Source organism: Aegilops tauschii, chromosome 5 (assembly GCF_002575655.3).
Source record: "Aegilops tauschii subsp. strangulata cultivar AL8/78 chromosome 5, Aet v6.0, whole genome shotgun sequence".
NCBI classification, from domain to species: Eukaryota; Viridiplantae; Streptophyta; class Magnoliopsida; order Poales; family Poaceae; genus Aegilops; species Aegilops tauschii.
Window position 1 is genome coordinate 101,538,547 of NC_053039.3, and position 9,365 is coordinate 101,547,911.

Below are 9,365 nucleotides of genomic sequence, written 5' to 3' on the forward strand. Positions count from 1 at the left end.
GCGACATGCTAAGGGACAAGTTGAGTGGCGCGAGCGGACATAAGGAAGCGGGGAAACGCATTCCTCGAGGAAGAGGAAAGATGTGGACAAGAGACAAGGATTGGAGCGTCAGGTCAGGCCCACAGGGACGTATAGGCGAGAGGAGGTGACCGACCGAGCGATGAGATCGGTTGCCCGATTTAAACGTTCCCCTACAATTTTAGGGGGCCCTATCAGCCACACACACAAAACAAATTGGTGCTGTAGCATAGTCGCGTCTAGTAGCAAGCCTGGTTATAATCTCTCACAGCCTACACTCAGTTCAATTCTTGAGTGATCTCACAAATCACGCTCATTTTGACCAAATAAACGAACTTAAGGTGTGCCCTAGCTTACACTATCCTGTATCACGTGACACATGTGGTAAACAATTCAAACTATTCAAAAATAGCTTACACCATCCTGTTGTCAGCACAGAGCAAATACATGAAACTTTGGTGATCAGATGCATAAGATCAGCTTGCAGATTTCTCCTGTGGTGATCAGATGCCTATACTTTGAGAATTTTTGCATCTGCTTGTGAAACACCCCTGCAGTTAGCTGTGTTCCAGATGAGAGAATGGCATTCAGAGCTTTACTCTAACAGCAACAATCACCAGAAATCAGGAAGATGTAAATATTCACAGAAATATAGTATCAATTCACTGCATGAACTGGAGGACAGAGTTCAAGAAGACCTAACAAAAAGGGATTCCCAACAAGTTTGCAACGACTTGCCTGATAATGCACAAAGCATGAGAACACCTGATAGAGTAATACATATACTACTTTGGCTGCCATTATTACCAACCAATGTCTAAGAACAACAGTTTCACGCCTTAATCCACACTAAGAACATGTGTGATGACCATGTTGATGAGAAAACAAAAAAGGCAATGCAACACCGCACCATTGAATGTCCATTGTTGCCCTATCTAGTCCTGTTTAGATAACCATATTATGGCCAAAGTTGTGCATCAGGAAGACAGATCCAGCAAATATACCAGCAGCCTTTAGCACCTTCTGTAAATGAACAATAAAAAAACAGTAGTAAGAGGTTTTTGTACCAACAGGAGATATTGTCCAAAACAACAAGGGTGCAATATCACTATAAACTGCAAGTAGTTAATCTAGTATTCCTTAGCTCAATCACAGCCCAGCACAATTACAGTACTCAAGCAGTACCAAGAGATAACATGTAGGAACAACTTCAAAGCATTTTGCGCCTCACCACAAATGGGGGTTCCACTTTATGGCCAAAAAGAACACATAGGAGAAAAAAAATATGAATGTACACAACAAATTCAGAGATAGGATCCACCATTGCAAAGTTTCAATGTCAAGCATAACTTAAAAGTTAGGAATCCAACAATAAAAAATATTGGTTTTCAGGCAGAGATTTCAAACATCTCAGGCAGAAAACTAAAAGATCCACAGGATCATTGCCAGGCATAATTTAACAAAATTGTGAGGAGTAACTAAAGTAAGTGATTCATAAGTACCTAAAGTAAACGATTCATCAGCGAAGGAACCAGGGTTTGACTGACTAATCCTACCAATCCTAGAAAGTCCCATGATTTGTTGTCCTAGATCCTACATATATCCTTTGAATTGCGATCATAGTGTGGAACAACCTTGAGAGGATCGCATAGCAGAACACGAGGGGAACACAAATTCAAATCCTTTTGAACCTCAATAAAAATGAAGGTTCCTCTTTTAGGCAAAAAATAACACATGGGACAATAAAATATAAAGGATCAACTACCAGACATAACTCAAAATACATCAGAACATGATCAATCATTGCAAAAATTCAATGTCAAGCATAACTTAAAAGTTTGGGATTCACCAACGAAAAAACGTCGGTTCTCAGGCAGAAATTTAGAAGATCCACAAGATCACGGCAGGCATAATTTAACCGCTAACCAACTTTTTTTCTGAGGGTGAGTAACTAAAGCAAGCAATTCACCAGCAAAGGAACTAAGGTTGTCAACCTAGATTGACTGACTAATCCTACCAATTCTAGAACTGTCCTTTGATTCGTGATCCTAGATCCCACATTGAACCTATGGATTGTGATCATAGTGTTGAACAACCTTGAGAGGACCGCACCCGTAGTTGTGCAGAACAAAGAGGGGAAGACAGCCGAAGATAGAGGTGGATCTACACACAAGGAAAATAAGAAATAACAACACAGCCATAGTTGTGCAGAACCTAGCAAGTTAGAAGCTATATGAATTTACTAGTACGCAACAAACGCCACAAGACAGTACCGACAACCAACACCACATTATAGTCCCATCTTGCAGATAGGCAAGTACAGAAGTCTAAATCGATAGCATTAGCAAGCGAAGCGTCTTAGCGGTGCAGAGTCAGAATGCCTAAATCAACTTCATTGCCTTTTTTCCATGCCCTAATTGTGCCCCAAGCCTTGAGCAGCAGCATCACAATTCACAAGCAAGCTTGTTGAAGCACAACATAACAGAACCACAGATGGCTTCACAATGTGCTAGCAAGTTCCCGGACCATATACAAATCAAAAGGTCAGCGAACAACCTAACCATCCAAATTCCAAATCGAATCTCTCGTCCGTATCAGTTAGCAAGACAGACTACCATAATATAGCAATCCTATATCCGAAAGTGCCTATGTGAGCCCGAGCGCACATGGCCTCTTTATCTTTCTCGTCCGTTTGCATCGAGATCCCCAGCCCAGCACGCTTAAGTCTCAGGTGCAGTTATTTATTTCAATTAACTGGAGTCCATAGGCCCACATTTAACCAACGGTAAAACTGACGTCGTCGGGCATGAGTTTGCCGGCTCAGATGTTCGACCACGAGGTATGGGTCGTCCAAAACGTATCCTGGACAAACGGCGTGGGCCGACCCTTATTAACTGCTCATTCCTCACCAGTACGTAACCTCTCGGACCCACATGGTATTAACCGATGCATGCAGTGCCACACAACTACCTCCTGCATGCGTTTTCGAAAAAAAAAAACTACCCCTGCATGGGATTTCGTTTATGACCCTCGCATGCATGTGGACCCAGACCAGAATGACAACAAAACAATTGTACTACATGATTTTGGCCCCACTGCTAATCTTTTTTCTTTTGAAACTCAAACTTAATTCTTAATTAAAAGAGTACAGGGATCTCATCCATACAACTCCCAGAATGGATTCTGGAGGAGCTTGGTTCCATAGCATACACAATTCATTAGTGATCCCTTGTCTTGCTTAAACATGAGCAGCCCTATTAGCACTTCTCCTAAGCCAAGAAACTTGGAATTCCTGCCGTCTGCAGCATTGCCTTCACCTCTTCGATCACCTGTCCAGCAGCTGACAAGTTTCTGGCGGAGTCCTAAAGCATCCTTGCAGCCGCTTGACAGTACGTCTCTGCTAATCACAAGCAGGTTCTTTTAACGCATCACTTTTTTTTGGTTGTGTAGACGCATATAACTTTATTATGCTCCTTCCGTTACATAATGTAGTGCATATAGATTTTTTTGAAAAGTCAAACCTTATAAATTGTGGCTGGTCTCTCAACCCCTTGCCATCACCTTCCCCCACCTTTTCTCACACTTCACCTTACAGCTGGTTAAAGTGGCTAACATTTTGCGTTTCGGTATTGAAGCTAACCTCCGTAATCGCCTCTCCCTCACGGCAGAATAAGAGCTTGTGTCGCTTGTGGCTATTTTGCAGGATTTCGTGCCATCGGCGGGGGAAGATCAACGGTTCCTACGGCATGGCATTTGCTTCTCCACCAAGCATGCATACGGTGTCCTCATGGCTCGGCCAGAGAACGATCTCATGGCTCCTCTCATATGGAGTGCCAAGGTTCCTCATAAACTCAAAATATTCGCATGGCTACTCTTCAAAGACCGTCTCAACACTAGAGTCAACCTTGCACGCAAGCATATAATCGATTCAGACATATGCCCTCAATGTGCCATGACAACCGAAGACTCCAACCACCTCTTCATCACATGTCCTCTTGGTCAAAGTTAGTATAATTTGACTTTTCAAAAAAAAATATACACACTAAATTGTGGAACGGAGGGAGTAGTAGATATTCATTGGCACGCCAAGTCAATCAAACTAAACAAATCACGCCATCAATGCCCGATTACTCTTTTCTAATCCTCGGTGAATTTCGCATGACCAATCTTTCACTAAAGGTTTGACATGCAAAGCCGGTCCAATCTTTTGTAAGGTCCATCTTTCAAAAGCTTCCATCCTAATCATGTTGCGGGAATCCACTCACTACGGAACACACACGTACATATCTACACGCAATCCCTTAAGTTAAGGCGGACACGCTTCGTGTCAGAGCTGCTGATCTCTTCATCGGACTCGTCCAGTGACCACACAAACACACCAGCAGCAAAAGCTTCACCATCTTCATCAGCCACACCTGTTGGCTGGTTGCGCTCGGCATCAGCGGGATCGTAGTTGCCGTAGCCTTCGTCCGCCTCTTTCATCTCCGGCAATTCTTCCATCAAGCCACCGTGAACCTACGGTCCGAATCAATCTGAAACAACTGGTGTTCTCTACACCGGCTTTCAATCAATCTGAAACAACTGGTGTTCTCTACACCGGCTTCCCCCCCTCCATCACACACCGAAACATCATGATGTGGTCAATTTTTTTTTGAGAATGATGTGGTCAATTCTTCAGTCCTTTACATGAATAAATTCGAACCAACCGATGCATTTCATAGTCAAAACGAAAATGTTAACTTACCGCACATCCACATACCATCTCTTGGCTTGTACTCCCTCCGTTCCTAAATATTTGTCTTTCTAGACATTTTAAATGACTACCACATACGGATGTATGTAGACATATTTTAGAGTGTAGATTCACTCATTTTGCTCCGTATGTAGTCACTTGTTGAAATGTCTAGAAAGACAAATATTTAGGAACGAAGGGAGTAGAAATCATATGCTTCCCCAAAAGAGTCGAAGCTTGTCCCCGAAGCTGGCACGACAGACATTCTCCCCAGCAAAGCACCTAATTGTTTTCTCCAACGCCTATGTGCGATTTGGGCAAGGAGTCCTCCCTGGTGCAGCGGCTCTAACCCTTACTCTGCATGGTAAGTACCATAGACACATGAATGACGGTGCTACAGAATGACTCGAAATCTACACCTCAACTCACCAAGCACGGTTAAATAATTTTCCAAATAAATTCGACACAACCAGCCAACCAGTTTCATAATGCTAATGCCCACAGAATAACACTTGATGTTTGACAGCAAAATATTATACAGACCCTGACTGCTTTCCTACTAGTAGATATCATTAATCAACCTTCCAGATAAATTCCACACAGCCAAACCAGTTTTACAATGCTCTGGCTGATGTGTAACACTTTTCAGTGGATAGCAAACGGTTCTACAGACTGTGTTTATCGATTCTGCCGGATGTCATGACATAACAAATTTCACAGAACTAACCAAAGCAATCCTACAATGCTCTGCCTGACGGAATTACACTTTCCTTTACAATGTTTTAGTGCTTGCGTACCTTCTAGTCCAGCCTTTGAGGTTGCGGGTTCATCTTCCCGGTAAACAACTTTGAGGCCTAGAGTGAACCTCCTTCTTCTACCGGCACCACATCTTCTCGAGCACAGATCCGGGCATCCGCTGTCCGCTCCTCCACCTGCATCTCGTCGTGAACCTCCTCTAGCACCGTCAACCTGATCACGCAAAGACGAAGCTGTTTCGTGGCTCTCAGAAACGAAAATCGCTAACAAAATCAAGGACAGAATAAAATGTTTCAGGGCTCACCTTTTTATGAGTTGCATCAGGAAATTCATCTCTGAGATCTCGGCTGCTCCATGGGGAAAACAGATCAAAGGTGCAGCGATCTACGAATGGGGAAAAACAGATTGGCTGCATCGGCTCAGCGGCCCAACCACTACGCCTAGCAATTACTATCGCTGCCCTGTGGACAAACGGAAAAGCAAAATTTCTGATCCATGGATCAGGACGGCGATGGACTTCCCGAGCCACGGCTCTTCTCCGGTGGGCTGACGGTAACCTACTTTCCGCCGTCACCTGGCCCTCCCGTCAGAACGTCCGTTATGACAAACCCGCGATTAACTCCATATTTGGCCCGGTGGATGGCCCCACACCATCAATGCATCGTATCGCGAGGCAATAACGAACAGCGGAGATAACGAGCGCATGTGCGCTCGAGTGCAAAAACATCACGTCCTCCTATATCAGCAATGACGCAAGAACAGGGTACTTAATGAGTAAGCGGCACATAAATAACTGGATCGAAGCGAGAGGAGGGAGAGAGGCTGACATAGTTGACCGCCCAGTTCTCCTCGTTGTTGCACTGTGAGTCCCAGAACGCCCTCATCTTCTCCAACGCCGCCTTCGCCGCCGCCATGTCCGCCCTTTGGACCTCCGAGTCCTCCCGCTCCTTCCGACGAGTTCTATTTGGTTAGGTTTTTTTTTTTTACTTCGCGTGGCGGGTTACGTGTTATGTTAAGGAGCCCACTACTCGATTTTTGGGTTGCGACTCCGCTGCAAAAAAGAAAAGAGAGAGAGAAAAGAGAAAAGAGAAGGAAAAAAAACAGGAGAATAGAGGAAAAGCAAAAAAAAACCCGACTCCGCTGGGGATAGAACCCAGAATCTCTGGTTTCGTAGACCAGCGCCTTATCCATTGGGCCACGGAGTCAATTGATTAGATTTTTGGGCTTTGTAACTAATATTAGGTCGGGCCGTACATATAATAAAGAGCAAAAACGGCGACTCCGCTGGGGATCGAACCCAGAATCTCTGGTTTCGTAGACCAGCGCCTTATCCATTGGGCCACGGAGTCATTTGATGACACCATTTCACCTAAAACTTTCCTAACCATTATTTCCATGATTTTATAGTCATTCGTCGCCAACGTTGGACTTCGTGGCGCTGGAGAGATGCCACGTCTCCTGCTTGGATGGATCAGGCGAGACCGCACACACCAGCTACACCACTCCACCGAAGCGAAAGGGACGAAGGTTTGCACGTCGCCAAGTCCTGAACCATTTCCTAGCAGAGCAGGGGATCCATCGACGACACGAGGAGAGAGGTGGCAATGGCGTCGCTTCTGTCGCCCAACACATTCGCTGCGACCACGGCGAGGCCGACCGGCAGGAGGGGCCGCCTTACTCCCAGTGTCACCGCCATGGCAACCAAGGGCCCGAAGCCCAGCTCCGGCGGCACGAAAAGATCGTCGGTAAGCTAGCGCCTGCCGTTAATCCCTTGCGTGCGACTCCATGTCAATCTATTTCCATGTCGACTCCATGCGTGCGTGCGTGCGTGCGTGCGTGTCCAAGAACTTGAAATTTACCGACGCGCGCGTGTGGCGCATGCAGGGCACTACCACGGTGTTCCCGGTGGGGAAGCCCGCGGGCCCGCCGCGGCCGGCGACGACGAAGGGGTCGGCGCCCGTGAAGCTGCTGACGAACGTGGAGAAGCTGCGGCTGCTGACCAAGGCGGAGAAGGCGGGACTGCTGTCCGCGGCGGAGCGCGCCGGGCTGTCGCTGTCGGCGGTCGAGCGGCTCGGGCTGCTGTCCAAGGCGGAGGAGCTCGGGGTGCTGTCGGCCGCCACCGACCCCGGCACCCCCGGCTCGCTGCAGGGCCTCGCGCTCCTGCTGCTGGCCGCCGGCCCCGCCGTCGTCTTCCTCGTCCCCGAGCAGTACCCCTGGGAGGTGGCGCTCCAGGCCGTCGCCGCCCTCGTCTGCGTCGCCGGGGGCTCCGCCGCGTTCGCCGCGTCCAGCTTCGTGTCCAGGCTCCAGGGCTCCTCTGGCTGATCTCGACGAACTCTGCTTGCTTCAGCATCGACCGAGTGTCAATTGCTGCGTTTGATTCTAGCACCAATGATCTTGCGTAGAGTTAATCTACTTCTGTAAAGATGGGCTGATATTTATATGATGCGCCATTCGGTTGCAATACTGAAGGTTTTGTATTAAAGGGGTGTTGTCGAACTTCTGATGGAAGCACTTCTACTTAGTTTTTCTGCATCTTTAAAAGGATTCAGAATCAGAATTGCTTTAAAAAAACGTCCATGTGCAGGCTGAAGAAGCTAGACGACTGTCTTTCGGTTTTTCAGAGAAATGCAGGGATTTTTTCCTTTAATCTTTTACAACAGCAGCAGAATTTTGTTGATATCAAAACCGTTCATACAGTTTCCTGAATCGATCTCTGAGTTGGTAGGGGGATTTAAATAGTCAGCATAGTCTATCGACTCCTTCTCACCCTACTTTTCATATCTTGTCCGGTTCTGGGGTATGCTTGGACGGGACAGAGATCAGGTGACATGCACCTTTTCATGTCATCGTGTGTCTTGCGGCCCGAATTCAAATTTAAACATTACAAAAAATCTGAAAAAAATCATGCATGTTCACAGCACATATTATAAAAATTCAGGTCAAAATTCGAAACATACATCGAGAAGCAAAAAAGAGAAATCTATCATGAATAGTTGCGAATGGTTCTCTGTATACTATTCACATCTGAGTTTCTCTTTTTTTGCTTCTCGATGTATGTTTCGAATTTTGATCTGAATTTTTAGGGGTTATCGTAATATGTGTTGTGAACATGCATGATTTTTTTCAGATTTTTTCGCAATGTTTAAATTTGAATTCGGGCCGCATGGCACACGGTGACATGCAAAGGTGCATGTCACCTGATCTCTGTCCGTTTGGACGACAGCCAAAAACTACACAACTAATTTTTTGGTCATGACAAATATTAGTTTTTTGTTTTTGTAATAGTTGCCAATAACATGTCTTGGCTTTTGTCCTCGTTTTCTTTTTGTCAATATTAGCTAAGTGATGACTATTTTTTCGAGAGAGAAAGCCGGTGTGGTGTGGAGAGGCCTCATAGCGATAGTATGTCTAACTAATTTTTCAACCTCATTTTTTGGTCATACAAGACGCTAGAAGGAGACACATTATATTAGTACCGGTCTTCAATAATAAGGGGTGTTTAAAGTTGTTTATACAATGGGGATATACAGAAAGGGACTATACACATCTAACACCCCCCTCAAACTCATGGTGGGTCAATAACACTAAGTTTGAAGAGAAAAAGGCCATGTTGCGCTCGAGTTTGTGCATTCGTGAAGAAGTCCGCCAACTGTAACTCAGAAGACACATAGTGAAGAGCAAGAGTCTTATCATGCACAGCAGCACGCATAAAGTGGGCATCCACACCGATGTGCTTGGTGAGCTCATGCTTCACCGGGTCACGAGCAATACTGATAGCACCGGTACCGTCGGACAGTAAGGGAGTAGAGGTAGTAGCAGACACACCAAAATCCTCAAATAACCATCATAACCAAATCAC

At 45.7% G+C, this 9,365-nt stretch overlaps 2 protein-coding genes and 2 non-coding genes across 9 annotated transcripts; 1 reads left to right on the forward strand and 3 right to left on the reverse strand.

Annotated features, from left to right (window-relative positions):
• Positions 1-652: 652 nt before the first annotated feature.
• On the reverse strand, positions 653-6,618 carry LOC120964378 (uncharacterized). 6 transcript variants are annotated; one of them, XR_012184221.1, is made up of 5 exons: positions 6,334-6,611; positions 5,811-6,242; positions 5,548-5,719; positions 4,763-5,107; positions 653-1,041 (listed from the first exon to the last, which is right to left on the reverse strand). XR_012184221.1 is itself a non-coding variant. In XM_073499934.1 (3 exons), the coding sequence occupies exons 1-3, from the start codon at positions 6,418-6,420 to the stop codon at positions 5,103-5,105; spliced, it is 264 nt and encodes an 87-aa protein (XP_073356035.1). In that variant the 5' UTR covers positions 6,421-6,618; the 3' UTR covers positions 3,998-5,102. The 6 variants fall into 6 exon arrangements, 1 of the variants encoding a protein (XP_073356035.1); XR_005756370.3 differs by having other exon boundaries at positions 5,548-5,739; positions 6,334-6,602; XR_012184222.1 differs by lacking the exon at positions 4,763-5,107 and having other exon boundaries at positions 5,548-5,739; positions 6,334-6,614.
• A 20-nt stretch (positions 6,619-6,638) lies between these two features.
• Positions 6,639-6,711, reverse strand: TRNAR-ACG (transfer RNA arginine (anticodon ACG)). The gene has a single exon. It is a non-coding gene; the product is annotated as a tRNA-Arg (tRNA).
• A 71-nt stretch (positions 6,712-6,782) lies between these two features.
• Positions 6,783-6,855, reverse strand: TRNAR-ACG (transfer RNA arginine (anticodon ACG)). The gene has a single exon. It is a non-coding gene; the product is annotated as a tRNA-Arg (tRNA).
• Positions 6,856-6,943: 88 nt separating this feature from the next.
• On the forward strand, positions 6,944-8,153 carry LOC109770366 (uncharacterized). Its single transcript, XM_020329070.3, has 2 exons — positions 6,944-7,251; positions 7,391-8,153. The coding sequence occupies exons 1-2, from the start codon at positions 7,111-7,113 to the stop codon at positions 7,826-7,828; spliced, it is 579 nt and encodes a 192-aa protein (XP_020184659.1). The 5' UTR covers positions 6,944-7,110; the 3' UTR covers positions 7,829-8,153.
• The last annotated feature ends 1,212 nt before the right edge of the window (positions 8,154-9,365 follow it).

Bases quoted from the DNA above. Each gene is read 5' to 3' on its own strand.
- LOC120964378 (XM_073499934.1), bottom strand. From the start codon at position 6,420: ATGGCGGCGGCGAAGGCGGCGTTGGAGAAGATGAGGGCGTTCTGGGAC. The intron at 5,720-6,333 runs GTCAGCCTCTCT...TTGCGTGATCAG, and splicing joins AGAACTGGGCGGTCAACTAT to GTTGACGGTGCTAGAGGAGG.
- LOC109770366 (XM_020329070.3), top strand. From the start codon at position 7,111: ATGGCGTCGCTTCTGTCGCCCAACACATTCGCTGCGACCACGGCGAGG. The intron at 7,252-7,390 runs GTAAGCTAGCGC...TGGCGCATGCAG, and splicing joins GCGGCACGAAAAGATCGTCG to GGCACTACCACGGTGTTCCC.